At 37.7% G+C, this 19725-nt stretch overlaps 1 protein-coding gene across 3 annotated transcripts in view; it reads left to right on the forward strand.

Moving 5' to 3' along the window:
- VPS41 (VPS41 subunit of HOPS complex) overlaps nucleotides 1–18138 on the forward strand; it is a 107306-nt gene extending 89168 nt beyond the window's left edge. For all 3 annotated transcript variants that reach the window (XM_055707508.1, XM_055707507.1, XM_005446220.4), the window contains exons 23-29: nucleotides 2805–2859; nucleotides 3980–4120; nucleotides 5658–5794; nucleotides 13833–13932; nucleotides 14744–14788; nucleotides 16246–16325; nucleotides 17870–18138. In XM_055707508.1, the coding sequence (XP_055563483.1) occupies nucleotides 2805–2859; nucleotides 3980–4120; nucleotides 5658–5794; nucleotides 13833–13932; nucleotides 14744–14788; nucleotides 16246–16325; nucleotides 17870–17950 (639 nt within the window). In that variant the 3' untranslated portion in view covers nucleotides 17951–18138. The remainder of the gene's footprint in view (nucleotides 1–2804; nucleotides 2860–3979; nucleotides 4121–5657; nucleotides 5795–13832; nucleotides 13933–14743; nucleotides 14789–16245; nucleotides 16326–17869) is intronic.
- The last annotated feature ends 1587 nt before the right edge of the window (nucleotides 18139–19725 follow it).

Consider the following 19725-nt stretch of genomic DNA (forward strand, 5'->3'; position numbering starts at 1 on the left):
GGGGTGCTCTGAGTTTATGGCCATCGCCTGGTTTGCAGAGTGGGCTGACAGCTGAGACCTTCCTCTCGCAGCTCACAGGGCAGGAATTGCTGGGGATCTTGAAGGCAGAATTTCTGAGTTCACACTTGAAGTGTTCCTACAACATAGCTACTCATCAGTGCCTGGCCTGACTGAACAGCAGGTTTTGCCTGTAAGAAATCAACACTCTTTTTGCCCAGTCTAGGAGCAGTCAATGTTAGATCTTGAAAAATGAGTAGCTATAAAGTGGAATTTTTCTAGCTTTGTATTGTAAGGTCCTAAATTGCTTTCAAATAATATACGCAGTATAAAAGTCACTGAACTCGCAGAGCTAGAAGTGGTTTATCTTTGTACTTCTGCTAGTAGACTTGGGGTTTTACAAAGTACCAAGTTTTCACCACTTTTAAGCTCTTTATATTTCCCTTTCTTGTTCTTTCTTTCCAAATTAAAAAAAAAAAAAGTTAAGGGCAACCTTGGTTGTTTTTTTTCCCCTTGCTTGAAATGAGAGGAATCAAATGAAAAATTTGTTTTCCTCTTTAGCTGGGTCAATATTTTATTATTTGTATTTGTTGCTCCTAATGGCCAAGCAACACAGACGTTGTAAAAGGATGCCTCTCTATGTGCACTGGAATAGTTTTAAATGTAATATTGAATATTGCAATTTACGTGGTTCTGAACAGAACTAGTACTGTTCCTGGCACCTCTCTTGTTTTGCATGCTTTTGTCAACCTTACTGTGCAACAGCAGGGAACGCTGGAACATACTGTGTGTAGGGTTGGAGGCTTGGTCTTTGTTGAAGCTGTCGCAAGAAACTAGGTTGTTTTGGTGATTATTTTAGGCAGTGAGCCTGAGAGGTTGCCAGCCAGATACTTTTTTCTATGTTGGCTTATTTGCTTATAACTCTGTGATTCTCTCTTAGTTTTTACCTTTTGCATTATTTGCATGATCATGGTTTTACGTCTAAAATCTTATCTGCATTTTTTTTCCTTTGGTGCAAATCAGTTTTAGTTATTGCAGATCCAGCCACCTGTCTTAAGCGATGGGTGGTGCAGAAAAGTACTGTGTGTAAATGATAGAAGCACATTGCTGGCATTGCTTTGCTCAAGTTTACAGGCTGTAAGCAAGAATAAGTCAGAGACCCGTGGATCTTTGGAAGATGGGATGCAGTAATCACCAAAGTGAGAGAGAAGGATGTTAGGAAAAAAAGTGTCCTTATAACCTTACATTAAAATGTTAATATGTTTCAGTAAGAAGCTGAGGCAGAGAGGAAAGATACCGACACTATATAAAACTTAGTTGAATTTACTGTCGTCACTAACTGTGGTTATCCTTCTTACCATACATACCATATAGTAACACTTTTTGCCACATACAAATCCTTGTTCTAAGGAAATAAAAAGGGGACCAAGAATGTCCCAGTTACCAATATTTTCAGTTCCTATTCAGCAGATTCCAGTGCAGTGTATAAATTGCAAAAACCCATGATGTTTGAAAAAAATCGTGCTTATTGTTGCTTTAAAGAAAATATAAACCCAGCAGGAAGAAATACTTGTTCTTTAAAAGTAAGCCACTTTTACTCAAGTGCAGTTCAGCAAATGTTTTAGAGAATGAACCGAGAGAAGTACGAATGTTCCCTGTTTTCCTCTAGAGGGAGCGTGACAGTCAAGAAACACACAGCGTCCAGAGCTACTGGATACCTGGTACTTTGTAGTTAAACTTTGAAATGGAGAGAAAAAAGGCTGTCAGCTGTGTTTATAACGTAGTAGTATTATTCATAGCTTCATTCCCCTGATGTATCCGGTTGGTAATTCACTTACTCCTACCCCAAAATTCATCGTCTGTATCTCTAATCTTCATAGTAACCCATCTGAAATAATTAGCAAATGGAAGGAAAAATTAATTCCTACCTACATCTTTAGATGTAGCTGTATTTTACGCATTTATAGTTTTTATTTCCATGTATGAAAGTCTTTATTGGGGTGAAGAGTTGTCTTCACAGGAGTGCCGTGAATCTTGAATTTGCTTTCTGCTTTCAAATTGGAAACAGACACGGCATCATTTATGGCATACCAGCCCTTCCAATTTTCTGGAACTAAAAACTTGTTGGTAATCAGTTTGGTAGTTTTGGTAATAGTGCTAAGTGTTCTTCACCTACACACAGATTCTGTAACTGCTTGTGGTATTTAGCCCTCAGGTCTTTAAACCAAAATAACAAGAAATGCTTCCTCCTTATTGTTTCATATTTGCGCTAGGTTATTTTTGTAGTGTCATCTTGGAGGCCACTGGTACAAAATTTGGAGGGCACTCTATGTCCTAAAACCATTCTGGTTACCCTGAGGGGATCTGGTCTTGTGTTACGAATGGATGTCAAGCAGACCTGCCATCACTAGGGACTTCTGAAGTCCACCCACAGGAAGCAAGTCTTGGCAGCAGATAACCTTAATGCTTCTGGATAAACAAAATTTTGGAAGGGCAAGAAGGAAGTTGCCAGTAGATTTAGAGGTCGAAACTGGCATAATCCAGACTGAAATACCAGTCCTGTTCCTGGATTTATTTAAGCTTGGAGAAAAATAAGTAAAATGAAAAAAAATGCGTTGGAGTTTCTCCTTTTAATTAATGCCAGAGGACCTGGCAGTGCATACTAAGGGAGCTGTGTTCTTGTCAAAATGAGTAGTACAACTTCATGGGAAAATATCTTTAAGCCTCTTGCAGCATGTGTGATCAATAAAATATCATGTTACATGGTTCTCTGTATTCTTTCCCTCCTCCTTTCCCTTAAATTCAAGGCTCTTGAGATCTGCCAACAGAGGAACTTTGTAGAAGAGACAGTCTATCTTCTGAGTAAGTAACTCTCCTTGTGATAAATGACAGCATGCTTTCAATCTTTTAATCATGCTTTTAATCAGTCGATGCTGCAAAAATGAATGATGTGTTGTCTAATACAGTTTTAACACGCTTTCCCAGAGACAAAGTTGATAGGTGGTCAGTACAACCAAGTAACATGATTTAGAAAATAAAGCACTGAATTATTCATATGATGTCTTAACTCCATACATTGTGTTACTGTGTTTTTGATTTGGTGCTTTTCTGGGGGTTTGGAGGTGCTGGGGGGCTTTGGGGATTAGCTTGTGGGGGGAGATTTTTTTGAGACAATCTCAAAGAGTAATACTGTCAGTTTGAAGAGAGGCGAGAAGTAAAACAAATGTTCTATTCTGAATACATCTCAGAATCTTAATACTATCTTTTGCTGAGGTGGAAGATTTGCTTATATTGCCTTTATTCTTTTTTTTCTTTTCTTTTTTTTTTTTAATAAAATGAATTGTAAATAAACTCCTCCAGCAGACCTAGGAATCTGCTCTGAATGGGAAGCATTGTAAGACTAAGATTTTTATTTATGTTATGTGTTAGTCATGAACAGAATGGAAAGTGGGCTTTTTAGTCAGTCTTTTTAGTAAGAATGTTTTTGTGGACCATTTGAGAGCAGAGTAGGATTTACTCATGGATTTATTTAAAAAATAGTTCAGTGTGTTTACTACTTCTTCCTCTTCCCTTCTCATTTTCCATGGGTGTAAGCTGCTCTATAGTTAGTGCAAATTAAAAGAGTGCCATGCAGGCACACAAAGGGGGTATTTCATGTCATAGTTCATGTTCATAAACATACATAGCCCCTTACATTAGATATTGCTGCACTTCAGGACCCCTAATATGACCCAACACATCCTTAAGAAAGGCTTCAGGTCCCAGTCCGGCAAAGTGCTTCAAGCACTTGTTCAGATTACACTGATTGCATTGGGATTCTACATCTGATTCCGACATCAGATTAGATCAGATTAGAATGGAACTTGGTTGAATTAGTTGGAGGCAACTTCACGCTTACAAAATTCAAATTGAAAGACCTTCTTAAAGCACTGAGCATTGATACGCATTTAGGTTCTATAAATTCTTTTTTTTTTTCTTCTAGGCAGAATGGGTAATAGCCGCAGTGCCTTGAAGATGATAATGGAAGAATTGCAAGACGTAGATAAAGCTATTGAATTTGCCAAGGAACAAGATGATGGAGAACTTTGGGAAGACCTCATCTTATATTCTATTGACAAACCACGTAAGTGGGATATTTACTCAGAAACCTTGCATGTGTGTGTTTTTATGGATTGCTATTGCAATAAAGCATTGAATTATCCACCTGCACATTAGAGAAGGTGTTTATGGATGGACAGGGAGGCCTTCTGGTTTGTGGAGCACAACATAGCTGTCCTGCTGTGCTAAAAACTTCCAGTAAGGCAGCATGTGAGCATGCTACAGAATAAGTACTTAGAGAGTTTAATATTTGACTAAGCTCTGCAAAGTTATGTCCTTAATGGCAAATCAAGGGAAAAATGGTGCTTTTAATTTGACAGAATGAGGCTTTATTTTTAGACAGCCTCAAAACACAGCCTGCAGGCTTGATGAGGATGTTGTGTAGCATGTTTATTGCAGCTGCTTCCCTTTGAAATTCTGAAAATGAAGAACCTACACCTTTCTGTCTCTCAGTAGAATAACTAATTTGTTTTGTTTCTGTCGCAAAAGGTAAGATCTGTAATGATGAGTGCATTTTACCTTTCATCCATTACATGAATAGCTACTGCAGTTTAAAGTTTAGATGGAATCAGAAACTGTCGATCTCTTAAGCAACATGAGTTTTGTTCAGGAGGCAGATTCAGAGGAGTTCATACGACTGAGAAAATAGAGAAGTATTTTAACTGTCTACTCCGATAGTTTTGCAACTTTTCTGGGGCTTTAAAGCAAGGCTTTAAAGTCTCCCTTGGGATCTCTGTTCTGAAGGATTGAATGTCTTGTAGAATTAGTGTCAGAATACGTATCTTTTCATGCCATGGCTGCTAATTCTGCCAGGAAGAACCAACCAAAATCTGTTAGTTCTTTAGAAGAATGGCATTCTCAAGTTACCCATATTTAAGTGCAGTCCATCACTAAAAGCGGTGCTACAATTAGTGACATCTTTAGATCAAAAGCGATTCAAAGCATATAGAATTCTCTCCGTTCCATCTGCCCATATGCAAACCAGCTCCAGTGATATTCCTGTCTTGGGGGCTGAAGAAAAAACACAGCCTTGGGGTTTATCCTAGTGTTTCATTTAGCCAGGTGCACTTCAAAAAGCAGACAACTTCTTTTTTGAAGTGTCACTTGTGTTTTGTGAGTTGCTCTCAGCAGTATTTAGACACACGTTGGAGTTAGGTCAAGTGCTTGAAAATATGTTTTTAAACCCTGGTACTGGGAATGGAGTAGTCGCATAATGTAGTTAATTTTTTGGCTTGATTTGCTCAAGTGCCCTTTTTATTGAAATGAAATTCATTATTTACTTGTGGGTGTGTGCTGGATACTCAGTTACCCCTTTTCTGAATACCCTAGAAACTCTCTGAATTGCCAGACTGTATCTTCCTCTCTTCCCCAAAGGCCTGTATTCAAGTAAATGCAGCTGCATGAAACATACGGAGGCGATGTGAAAGAGGCTTAGTTTTATATCTCAGTATAGAGAACTGTCATAGAATCATCCAAAGCCTGTAGCTTGTCACTGAAGCATCCTTTAGTCAGGTATTTTGCTGGGTTCTGTTCTTAATTTCTTTGCCTCTTGGTTTTCACAGCTTTTATTACTGGTTTGTTGAACAATATCGGAACTCATGTTGATCCCATTCTTTTGATCCACCGCATTAAGGAAGGCATGGAGATTCCTAATTTGAGAGACTCACTGGTGAAAATTCTTCAGGACTACAACTTGCAGGTAATAGGTTCTTCCTGTGACGCTCATTTTCAGAGAGACAGCAAAACTGCTTTGCCACTGAACAGCGTGAGAAGCGGCTACCGTTGTTCATTTTGTCCAAACATCTGTCATTGACACTGGGTTGGTGCAAAACTATGACAAAAAGGGTAGGGATTTGTCAAGATGAACAGTCTGTTCTCTTGATGGCTTCTAGCACTTCTAAATTTGAACCATGCTGTCATAAGCCTGGTGGGTAAGTGGAACTGGATGTATTTTATACTGCCCAACTGTCCAGTATTGGAAAAACTCACGACTGTTGCTTTTCATTCTGTTTCATATATGAGGGGGTAGGACACAACATGCACTTACTAAAACATACACTGGGTATTAGAGCTGTATTTTAAGTCTCATACTAACTAAAGGACGATGAGCTTCTAAAATCAAATTTGTCTGTTGTGCAGAATATTTTGACGTCTGTTCATTTAAAAAGACTGCTCATTAGATTATGGAAGTTCATATCCCAACATTATTGTACATATATAGATAGTTCTGTTATATGACTGGTTCTGTGGTGTGTTTGTAAGAACTTACAAGAAGTGTACCCTTCAGCGTTCCTGAAAGTAACAACAGAGGGAGTTGCATCGCAGACTTCAAATCTCCCTGCTGCAAAAGGAGGCCCAAACTTGAGTTCTCTATAATGCTGCTCTGCACCTTTCTACGGAGAGATGTAAGGATACAGAGCAGTTTGAATGCCTCTGGTGTGACTGTGAGGAGTCCAGGAAAACACAGCCCAGCAAGCAGTGTAAACTCCAATATTCTTACCCTCATAAACATTTGTTTCCCGTCTGCTATTAGTCTTTGGAATCTCTAACAGATGAGCTTGATGGTTTTCAGTAAGGTCACAGTTAGCCTTTTACCAGGCCAAATAAAGCCTGTATCTGTGCAGGGGTCCTCAAACTTTTTAACCAGGGGGCCGGTACGCAGATGAAGTGGCAGGCAGCCATCTGCGGCTGCTTGGTTTCCCCACCAACCCCTGGCGGGGTGGGGGGTGGGGGGGGCGGGGGGCTTCTGTAAATACCGGGGCCTGGATTGAGGACCCTGGGGGGCCGTATCCAGCCCACAGGCTGTAGTTTGAGGACCCCTGGGGTAGAGCCTTCAGTGATGTCAGAAGGCCTTTGTAAAAGGCAGGGTTTAAGGCTTTCCAAGGCTTTTCAATTATTTTATTATCATACAGGCTTTAGATGAGGACTTTCACTATTTCAAAGAAACACTTCACGTGCACGTGTCTTGTTCTGCTGATACTCTTTATGTGCAAGGAGTTACCTCAGATAAACAGATACGTGTTTGTAGGTAATACATGCTGTAACATTACTTCCAGTTTTCAACTGGCTTCATGAGATACTAATACCCTTCCAAAATGATACTAGGTAAATAGCATGCTGCACTTAAACAGTTGCATGTTAATCTTGCTTCTGTCAGTACCCTGCTGCTTGCAGTGCTGCTCCTCCTCTTCTTGCATTCTCTTGAAACCAAAATGTAATTTTTGGTGTGTCTGCAGGCAGACTGAGAAAGTAATGTGTGCGTAGTTGCAGCTTTACGTGTATGCTTCATACATATACATTACTTAGTACATATATGTATATTATTTATATATAAAAATATATATACATAAAAATACGAATATACATACAATATAAAAATACAAAAGTAGATTGTGTGGCTTCAGACAAAGCCGATGACATCGTTTGGTCATGTTTTGGGGAGGGAAGAATCATTCTGTCTTCAAATACCTTTTAACAGAATTACTTTGGGATTAAAAGGATGTATTTAACCTTCAGAGTGATATCTAAATTATTTGCTGTTAGCATTGATGTGCTTCATGGATTTCAAGTTAGTTCATTTTGAAGTAGATTTGGATAGCTCTAGGGCTAAAATTTAGATCTCATAGGTCTAACAGAAATGACAGAAGCTTAATGTAATTTGTGCTTGGCTTGCTTGTACAATAGCAAAACAATATACCCCCCATAAAAAAAAAAACAGGGGACTAATTTTCATTGGAGATATGTTAAGCTATAGCTTAAAATAAGAGGGGTCCTGAAGCGTTACAAGCAATGTTAAGTGCACCACTTGTGAACAGATGGTGTGTCTACACTGAAATTTAGAGATGTGATCACTGCTCTTGCACGCACACCTAAGCAGCCTTTAGGTTGCCAAGCTCAAATTGTATAGCAGGACTGTTTCTGCTTTCAATGTGTGCCTCAGGACATGGCTGGGGCTTCAAATAGATGTCTAAGCAGCTTCTCGCTGCTGAAGGCAATTCTGCCCTAGCTTAATCATTAACTGTTGCCTCATTAGCTGTTTTAAGGCTAGCCTTTGGTGTGTTTGTATGATGCCTCGTCACACCTTTGCATCATGTTTGTACGTTCAAAGTGGGAAATCCATGTCCTCTATTCTGGCCCGGCACAGCTCTTTGTGTTTTCATAAAAACTTCCTGATCAGTATCACCTAAAGTATCAGACATTTTGAACACGTGAAGAAATCCAACATTGGCTAGGACTTTCTGTGATTTCATCACTTTGGATTTTGAGGTCTGTATGCACATAAGTTTTATTGTTCCCATTTTCAAAGGCAAAAAAGAAAATCTTGAGCCAAGAAGCCACAAGGAGGCGGCACACAGGTGAAGTTAGAACCTGTTGCTTGGCTTGCAAGTCACCGCCTAATACAAAAACAATACTGTTTTTTTCATTATATTGGCTCCCCAAAAGGTACTACAGCTGTGCTGTTACATTATTTAATTGTGGCCTCCTTTTCAAGCCCTGATAAGATTATTTTATGCTTACCTAAGTATGTGAATGCAAATTTCTTTCTATGCTTCTAAATTTCCATAACAGTAAACTCTACATTAGATGTGATTTGAAATACAGGTAGGAGCTAAAAGCAGTGTGCCATTGACAGACTTCATCTTCTTGAAAACGGTTCTTTACATCCCAGCAGAACCAAGTGATTCAAATTGAGTGCCTGCCAAAGCATGTAATATGTGGCCTACAGTGTGCATTAGGGGATCCAACAGGGATGTCTACTTCCTTGCACCAAAATTTATTGTAACTTCTTTTCATCTGAGATCTTCCCTGAATAGTTTTAAATTTTTATTTATGTTAGCTTATTGCAGGCAGAGTTCTTCACTTCAACAAGATACCACACATTAGATGAACCACTGCAACTGTTCTATGTGCTACTCTAAGCTCTCCTCCACTGTAATGTGGTTAACTTACACCTTTGAGAAGGAGTTTAATATCTGTTCACTACCAAACAACCAACCAAGCATGGCACCAAGATAGAATTAAGTATTCTGTTGGGTAAAAATAAAATGTAGATCACATGAGACACTGTTCTTAGGCTACAGCTTCCATTAAGTACTACTTACTTGCTTTTGCTGTGTTGTTATGGCTCGGCTTTACAAGTAGGACTCTATTAAGCTGCATTATTATTCTTTGAGAATACCCATTTTTGTTTTCCAGCTCCAGGAAATGCAGTACTGCCACGAACTTAAAACTGAGCACACTCTTAAGTATTCTTCTAAGCAGGAAAAGATTTAAGTACTCATTTAAATGGTTTTCTGAATCTGAATTAAAAGTCCAAGCGATTCTTTTTGTTTGTTTGTTTGTTTGTTTTCCCTCCTAAGGATCACTTATTATAATGTTTTCTCTTTGTTGTCATCTGAGTTAATGTATTAAAACCATGATACATAATCGAGTGACACTGATTTATGGTAGTGCTGAAAGTTTGTTTACTGCTGAAATAATACTGATTTTAGTGTTTACGTACAGTAACGTTCATGGACAACCAAGTTATGAAGACATAGGCAACAAAGACAAAGTTATAGTTGTCTGAATTTTAACAGGAGTATTTATCAAATAAAGTGTAGTATAAAACTTTTGTTATATTTTATATCTAACTCCTGATATCTAGTTCTTTGGTGCCATAAATTCATAGATAACATAGACCACAGAATACTTCCTTTGAATTTATAAAGTCCTAAAGATGTGTTGTCTTAAGGAGAAACCTGCTTATTTATTAGAAATAACACATTCTTAGCACATTTTTTTATTTAATGGCAGAGAAATCACCATTCTTCAATCAGCATTTTCAACATGACTAAATACCATTCAAATCTGTGGCAAATTAACTAAATTGAGTCAAGTCACATTGATACCTGACAAAAGCTTAATAATTTTCATCTTCTTGCATTTAAAAGTGTTTTCAAAGACACAGAACAAAAACTCAAATTTATCTTCATACAATTGAAAAATTGTTGTCAGTGTAACTTTATTTCAGTTTTCACACAGAGACATCGCTTCTGTGAGACTCACACAGAACCTCTGTTCCCATTAGGAATTTACCAGTCCAGTTATTTTTAAAATTCTCTTAGCCAACACAATTAGGCCAGTAAAGCTCTTATTTGAAAAATGTAGCAAATCCAGCATTTACTAGTATCACTATGCAAAATATGAGTTCAAAGTATTATTTTTTTACAGTGAAACTGGTACTACTGATGTTTTTATACAACTTTGAACTGAAACTCATTAGTCGTACAATGGTTTGATCTTAACAAAGACCTTCTTTCTCAAATGTACCATTAAACTTTGCATTTGCCTTTTATATTCAGCTCTGTGGAAATATTCAGTTCCCTGGAAGTTAAATTGAAAAGGAATATGAAATGGTTCACACATGTTTACGTCTGTGGTATCTGATTACAGAGCGGTCTTGGCTTATGAATGAGGAGTGCAGGAGCCTTCCTTTAGAATATGTCATGTAGTCGTGCTCCAGGTTTCTAAAGCATTGTATTGCACGTCTCACAGGGAAGGCCAATAGAAAAATCCCCTTATTTGTGCACTTCTGAGTTAATTATAAGCCTGTTAAACCTTCCGAATTTATAAAATAGCTGTCCTTTCAGCTTCAGTCTATCCCTGAGTGAAATTTAGAAAATATTTTTGGTGTTGGAAGAGATGGAAATACCTCCATTGGTTCAGAAAGAAATGCCTAATTTCTCACCCTTTGTGACAGTTGTTAGAAGAAAACTTCAAAAGATTGTAAGACTTTTTTTCCTGTAGTTTTAAAATATAAAAGCGATTTGTTTAGATGCAGTACCTCTAGGTTTTGTGGATTTAGCCATTTTACTGAAATGTTAACTTACTAATTTGCACTTTGATTGACCCTGTAGTAACTCTGATGGATAACAGAGATTCATCCCTCCATAGAGTTCCCATCTAGCCATTCGTAAAAGAGTTTATGAGCTAATAAAATCCGACAATAATCTGATGAATGCTGCTTGAAACAGCACATGGGAAAACTGTTGGGTTTTGGAGACACTAGGTGGCAGCTTGCACAGAGGGACCTCTGCCTTTGGGTTGTAAATACAAAATAATGTGCTTGTAATTGTGGTCGTGGTGGAGTTTTGAAGAATTTGGTTTGATTTGCCATGAGAAACTTGGGCTTGTTTGAGTGCTAAACTGAATCCAGGCCTGACTTTATTCGCAGAGCTTTGAGTATACCCTTTCAAATTAACTGCATACTGCAATGGTTTCCTTTAAAGGTCATGTTACGCATTTGTGAATCATGACTTTTGAATCAAATAGGATTCTGATTTTAATTGTGCAGTAGATCTTCCCTAATATAGTCAGAAAATGAACTGGAATTCTTTTTTGCAAGATGTTTTGGTTTCCGCAGTTTCCATTAATTTGGTGAAAAGCATTATATCTACCTAAAACTTCTTTCTGCAGGTATACCATGCTGTCCTGCTTGTGCTTACAATGACGTGCTTCTAAAGGGTATAAAATGTTCAGTTTTGTCCTGAGTCCTTTTTCTTCTCCTTAGAAAGTGGTTTCATTACAGATTTATGCTTGGATGTCAGTTTTAACTAGTTTAGCCTCATCTTAGGGTGCACAGTTACACAGAATCACAGAATGGTTTGGGTTGGAAGGGACCTTAAAGACCATCTAGTTCCACCTCCTGCCATAGGCAGGGCCACCTTCCAGTAGACCAGGTCGCTCCAAGCCACATCCAGCCTGGCCTTGAACACTGGCAGGGATATTCTTCTCCCTCCTTTTAATGTAAAGAAGTTAATTCAAACAGTCTTTCTTTCTCTGTCTCTCCCTTTAAGAGTTACAGACTAACATATTATCCATCTCATCTTTGAGCTCTTCAGATCTGTTTCTGAAGAAGTGATGAGATTTATTACCTTGAGATTTGACATTTTACATTCTTCATTGTGACTTTTCCTTTTATATAGCAATAGCTGCTTACTGTATTCCATTTCTAGCAAAATAAGGTCTAACATTAATTGGATGTGGTACAGAAAAATCTTAGAGGAGTTTAAATAATGGGGGAAAGGTGGCGCATGTGTCTTACAAGATATTTCTGTTTACTTCTGGTTTTTAAGGCATCAAACAGTACTAGGATTTTCCAGTGACCTAATGATCTCTGTTGTTTCTTTCTTAATTTTTCTTTTTTTTTTAAATGAAGTTTTCCTGTTGGCACACTTTATTTTAAGTAGAGAATAGTAAATTATGCTCCTTTCTTCCCATTGCATCTCTGTTCCGCCTCTCACTTAACATGGTTGCTTTGCTCATTTTACTTAAATGTGGGCTTTTTCATCTGCTGAAGCTGAGTGCAGCTTGCAAAGACTGCAGTATATAGCCAAGACCTCATCTGCTCTAAGATATTTAACTGACTTTCAGATATAACTTGCTGATTGAGAATCAGGCAAGCACTCATTCTGAAAGATAGTCTCATCCAATTCGCCTTGCAGAAAGTTTCTAGTATTTTTTTCAAAGCTAATGACATTTTTCTGTTATTTAAAACAAAATTTAACATTTGCCCTTGAATAAAGTTGGAAGGGGAAAGACATACTCACTTCCTGAGATTATCACAGGTAAAAATGAATCATTTTCCAAGTGTTTGCCTTGTAGGGCTGCATTCAGTTTCTGGTGCTCTGAAATGCTTTATAGCTCAATGCGTCTAATAGTGGTGACTGTTATTTACCCATTGATGTGCCCGGTTTGAAATGCTTAAAGTGTTACTCCATTTTAATTTTGTTAATGTATGACAGATTTGCAGTCTTAATTGCCTATCATTCTTGGCAGTGTGTCCTTATTACTTCACAATGTGTATGTGCGCAGATAGGGGTTTGGGCAGTGTTCACCTGGCTGTAGCATTTATTATTTTACTACTTTTTAGGTATTTGCATTAGCTGTCTCTTGGACTGTTATAGCTCAGTGTCTCCTGTAATGCAAATGAAGCAGGAGAACGGATTTACCACCTTTTTGCTAGGGTCATTCAGCTTGAAATTGACTCTGAGGCTCTTTAGAAAGCACTTTTCAGAGGAATTGTCTCAGAAAACAAATTTCCAAGTGTCAGCTAGGGAGGAGAAAGAAAAATTCAACAGGACTTATTTTCATATTTTCCATTGTCATATGTTCATACTTCCTTCATTAAGTATTGTGAAATAAGGCTGTGTATAATTTTGACACCCTTAATTCCTTTTTGTGTTTCACAACATTGTCAGGCAATGACATGTCAATCTAATGAAAAATATTAAATAAGTAGAAAGGGGGCTAAGACTTTTGCTAAGGAGGAATGAACTCTCTACCTTTGGTTAGTTGTACGAATATCTAATACTGCTTAATAATGACACCTCAGCAGGAAATATGTTTGAACAAAATCAGTTTTGAATTGCTGTGTTTATGAAGGTTTTATGATTATCAAATGCCTGTCCTAAAGGAGATAGGAAATACATGAGTAAAGCTGTTTTGAAATGGCTTAGAAACCAGTTGGGGGGGGGCACTGTAAAAATCCCTGTCCGTTGTATTTTAAGACAAGCTCATAGGAAGAGATCGTAGTCCATAGCAATGGTATATTTCTTACTTCTTAGATCTTAAAAAAATGTCTTAAACATTCCTTGTGCTCTCTTTGGCAGCAGAAACCCAGTGGAGACCTGCCAAGATAGTTAATATGCCCATCTATTCTCAACTGCTGTATTTTATCGTCTTTGCCCCAACAGATCTTGCTGCGGGAAGGCTGCAAAAAGATACTTGTTGCTGATTCTCTTTCTTTACTGAAGAAAATGCATCGAACTCAGATGAAGGGTGTTCTAGTGGATGGTGGGTACAGAGGAAGCATGGTGACTTCCAAGGTTTTGAATTCTTTTGCTTGGTTTATAGACCCAAGCAACGTGACTGTCCACTTTGGAAGCTGCTGAAAAGCCTGATTATTGTACCTTATTTGTACAGTGTAGTAGGATACTAGCTGCTTTCCCCTTTGCAAAGGAGCTACTCTTATCTCAAAAACTACAAGACCCAGCATGCAGGTTTTTCTACTGATCAGTCTCTGCGTAGCCAGTAATGTAATGGCTGTAGTGTGTCCTGCACTTTGCCTATAAATAGGTGAAAAATGCTGTTCAGCGCCAGCACAGATAGTGAGATGATAATAATCTGCAACCAAAGCAAAAGCTACAAGATAGTTTTCAGAAATAGGTGAAAATATTTCGCAAGGTACTAATGATGCACGTGAGCAGCACTGTAGTTCACACTAGCTGAGTGTTAATACCAAGAGATGAAAACTGACGGAGGGACAAAGGATCAGAGGTTTTGATACAAAATGCTGCAGAGGAATCAGGCACCCATCCCATGCCCCTTTTTATCAGTTTGCCTTCTGCCTTTACAGCACTGATCCTAAACAGCCTAGCTTGTGCAGCTCTGCCATCATCAGAATCAGAAGATCAAAACATTTCTCATGCTGTTAATAGAAATGCCGCGCCAATTGTTAATAGACTCTCTTAGGCACCTTAAGTAAAAACTTCTAAGACCAAGCTCCATTTCTGTAATAGCAGTATGTTCATGCCTGCTTTATAAAAATGTAATCATGCAGTTTGTTAACAAAGCCTTACAAATTTGTTTTGTCTCATTTTTCCAGAGGAGAATATTTGTGAATCATGCCTGTCTCCAATACTTCCTTCAGGTAGGATGCTTTTCTAGAAGGCAAAGTAGTCGTATTTTTTCATTTTGTTTTTTGAGGAACCACTGTTTGCTTTTATTGGTAGAGATGTGTAAATGTGTAGTAGTCTCGCCTGGTAATTGCTGTATAAATTTCAGTCTCCCGTGCAGAGCTTGCTTATGAATTCTGACGTGAGAGTGGAGTCTATTTTTAACTTTTTTGTTGTTGTTGTTGCAGTAAACCCAGATTTTCTTTCTTATTCATCTTTGACTACTTTATTTTCTGTTTTGGAATACATGGAATGCAAGACAACTTTTAAGTCCATCAACATACATATTTTCAAAGATTATTAGAACCACAAAACTAAGCTGTTGCCACCAAATCTCGTCAAACTGCTGATTGATTTAGACTGAACTCGCAGATTATGAAGTTTTATGGAATATATACCTTTTGTCTGAGTGGTGGAAAACTCTTGGCTTCAGTCACTGCTGTCACATTTGAAACAAATTATAAGAGACAGTAGTTTTAAAATATCTTCTGAAGTTAGTTTTTGAAACTAGAAATTCAGGATGTTATTTTGAAGATGCATATTCTGGAAGGCAACTGTAGTTCAGAAATACCAATATAGTTGTTGGGCATCCTAAGAAGTAGTTTTACTAGGAGAGTATCTGTCATGGCATCTCCAAACAATACATGAGACAAAATATATGTATGGACCTAATTTTTTTTGTTTGCTGAGTGTGCGTAGGCCAGTGGAATCACTTACAGGTTTTTAATCTGGTTTCTACTATTTTCACTGAAACAAAACCAACATACTATGATCATGTGCACCAATGTACAGATGACAGCAGTCACGTGGTGACAAAACCTGGCAGAGCTGAATGTGCTAGTGCCTTGAGGTGTGTTTGTTGAGGGAATGGGAGCCAAGGAATCAAAGGTGGATGATGCTGATGAGCGAGGTGATTGGTTTTTTGGATATGTGGATGTTGTATGTAGGCTTCTAACTGGGCCAAATATTCATGTGGGAATTGAAAGGCACATCACGCACTTAGACAGCTTCTTCCCAAATTTCAAGATCTTGGTGTGCAGCGTAGGCGCTAGAACTGCGTAATGTTGTGGTTCTCCCTGCACTAGCACAACTTTTTTGCTAACTTTTCTGCAAAATGGCTGAATTATTTGGTGGTAGTTTACTCTTCTCCCTCCCCAAACTTAGCATATAGCACATACTGACATGAAAAATTTCTGGTGAGAAGGTATACACCATTTAAGCCACAGAATAAAATTGTCTGGTAACTCCATCACTGGGATGCGTTTCCTGAAACCATCACTCTCTATAAATGAGCCAGAATAATTTGGAAATTAATTTGAGAGGTGTTACTTGATGTTTCTGTGTGCATTAGAGTGCAGGCATATACTGCTGTAGCCACTGAATCATATGTCTCATTGCCCTGTTGCAATTAATTTACTTTTCTCTTTCCTAGATGCGTCCAAGTCCTTCAACGTGGTAGTGTTCCACTGCAGACACATGTTTCACAAAGAGTGCCTCCCCGTATCTAACACAGTAAGAACTAGCTTAATCTCTCTAACACCTTTGCCAAAGGTACAAGGACAAATAATTTCCTTTTGGTAACTGTGGAGAAGGGCATGGGTCTATCAGGAATTGTACTACGATTACAGTGACTACTTGTGGTGATACCTCATAGCAGTATGTGACTAAGGAAAGGGAGTTCAGGGCCACTGCAACTAAAGTTCAACCAATTTAGAAAGAAATTGCTGCTGTTTGAGAACTATTTTATCACTTTCTGCAATCTGAATATGCAGTGCAGCTTTGAGACGCACAGGGAAATACAACCTGTTTGATTTTCTATTAACTCTTTGCCGTTGCAGCACTTACTTTAACTATGTTTAATTAAAGACAGAAATAAAGATATTTTCTCAAGTGAACTATATTAAATGATTGTGACCTGGAAGAAGAAAAAAACATAATCTCATTTTCAAGTGAATATTTAAATACCTTGGTAAACATCTTTATGCTCAGAACATGTTTTTCTTCATCAGGGAAATCTTTTATTTTCCCTTTTATTTTATTTTTTTTCAATGAAAAAAACCCCAACAACTAACCTCTAAATCGAACCAGTTTTGAACTTGGAAATGAAGTCATCAGAATGGTAACAAAATCACAAAGAAAATGTAATTTCAGATTTTCTGATTCTGCATCACTCTCTAAAAATGAACATCTAGTGAAAAAATAACTTTGGTGAATCACTTAATCTGCAAGTAACCAAGAAAAATGCTTGTGTAACCATATGGTGCAGCATGTATACTTAAATATGTTATGAAAATCTTAATGAATTAGATCATTTGCACAAGAAAGCCCAACAACTAGTAAATATTTATTCAAACACTATTTACCACAAATTATATTATTTGAAGAACTAACCTAAAATAATTTATCTAGTGTTCTCAGTTTTCTGGGACAGGTAACTTACCATGGGATGTTTAAATGTGATAGGATTATTATACAATACATTCTATAGTACATATGAATACACAGGTATGTGCACATATCTGAGCCACATTCTCCACTGCTGTAGCATTTCTTGGCCTTTGATAATCAGTTATGTTACTGATACCTGGTTACTGGTGACATACTGAAACGAAAGTAACACATGCGTAAGGCATCGCATAGAGCTAAACACAGGAGTAACAATAAGCACATTCTTGGTATCAAATGGACAATATTCAGACCATACTCTCAGCTGTTGGAAACCTGTGAAGCACTGTCCAGAGACAGAGCTGTGACTAAGACATCCGTGAATGGAGCCAGCCAAGTGACTTACTGGCATCTTTATCTATGAAGATAATCAGTGATACTTTTGACTCCATGTTTTTCATTTTTGTGGTGGAGGAAATTTGACCTTTCTCTGCTGGAGCATGGTGGTAATGCAGTTGGAGTGAGTGGTGGGGTGTGCTGCGTTCTGGCGGGGAACAGCCTCACGCTGAGCAGTAACGTTGAGAAAGGCATCAACACTTTTCATTTATCTTCCCACATTCTAACGTGGCTATGTTTCTCTAAGAGATTCTTGTTCTCTTTTTGATTTCTAGATATCTCCTGTCCAGTTCTGCAACATATGCAGTGCCAAACACCGAGGACCAGGAAGTGCAATCCTGGAGATGAAGAAATAGCAGTACCCTAGTTCTCCATGCCAGTCTGTGACACCAGATCTGTTAGGACCATGCAGAGCTACTGTAGCTTCTGTTAGTCATCATTTCTGTATATAATTCTGTTTGTGATGTAAAACTGGTTTCTATAAGTTATCCAGCTTATTGTACATTTTCGGGAAAAAGAAAATACGAAAATCTTTCCCTACCAAGTCTTTGTTATGCACTTCATATGTCACCGTTCCTTTGCTCAGCTCACTACTTAACTCTGGAACAGAAAAGAGAAGTAAAATCAGAAGAAAAAAACAAAACCCTACTTCAGAGATTTGTGCTTGCTGTCAGTTGATGTGCTTTACAGTTTGGAACCAGATGAGGCTCATGGTTAGATACTGCAAAGAAAGATTAATTGCTGTGAATTCAGCTCACCAAACGACGTTAGTCCTGATCTAGTTTATTAGTGAACTGTTTAACTTGAAACCCATAGGAGTCTGACTGCTTTCAGCGGATCTGCTTCAGGACTTGAAGCTGACTGTGTGCTGACTTATATATGAAATTAAGAAACTCATTAACTCTTAATTCCCCACACTGCTAATTTACCTTGATTGTATGGTTACACAATCCTAGTTTGTTACAAACTGGTGATTTTCTTAATCAGTCTTCACAAAGCAGTAGTTTAAGATGGGCTTTTGTCATATTAAAATCATCCAGAAGTTTTTTTTTAAAAAAATGTTAGCAGTAGGTGTTTACTCTTATAAGTGCGGTTATAGTGGTATGATTCCATTAAAATGAGGAGGTGGGGAGGAACATCTGACCTTTCAAAAGTATGATCTTTAGGAGTTTCTTTTGAACTTAGCAGTTTAATAGCTAAGTTTAAGTATTTGGGTGTTAACAAAAAACATACTTATTTTAAATTTCAACAGTGTTCTGTTTTGATCCGAAGGAGGTGATATTTCAGAATATCCTTAATTTAATCTCTTTATAATGTTCTCTGATTAAATTAAATATAAGCATCTTTTCCCTAAGAAAAGTCACTTCTCAGAACTCCCAAGATATTTTTCCTCTTTTTAATAACTGGAGTTTGAAAGTAAAAATACACTGTTTCACCATCATATTGAGAGGTTTAAACAACTAGTTAACACAGTAAGTTCTGAAACAATGGTATAGTGATCCTCCAGTGTGTCTGTAAAACTGGAAAGTGTAAGATGTCTAAGTTCTTCTGTACCTTATTCCCATGTAGGTACACCTTAAAATAATTTATATTGTAGAAACCTGGATTCCTAGTTTATGTAAACTCATTATACTCTTTTGATACTCTCTGGGTGGTTGGCTGAGCTGGTCTAGCAATCTGAAGAGTGATTTTTGTTGTCCACTGTGTAGATCTACATAATACTGGAATAAAATTGTAAGTGTATTAGAAATGCTAGGATTTACTCTGCGTAGTCACAGAGATGAAATTATCATTAAAAGGATAAATCGCTCAAAAACATAGCAATTGTTCTATTGTGATAATACAGACAGCTGAGGAAAAAATAAAAAAATGGTGCAGATTATTTATGGACATGCCATACCTAAAACAACAGAAGGATAGGAGCTTTGTAGTGCAGAGCATAGGCTGCATATGTCAAGCTTCACCTGTAAGAATTACTGCCTGGCTCTGTAGCAGTTCATTTTCAGTGGCTAGTACACATTCTCAGATACATTGTTCATTTATCCTTTTATTCTTATTTTTTTTTACTACACTGGTCAGGAAAACTGCTTTGATTCCTAGTAAACAGAATGTGCCGGTGAGCTTAAGGCCT

The sequence above is a fragment of the Falco cherrug genome, chromosome 4 (assembly GCF_023634085.1).
Source record: "Falco cherrug isolate bFalChe1 chromosome 4, bFalChe1.pri, whole genome shotgun sequence".
In the NCBI taxonomy this organism is placed as follows: Eukaryota; Metazoa; Chordata; class Aves; order Falconiformes; family Falconidae; genus Falco; species Falco cherrug.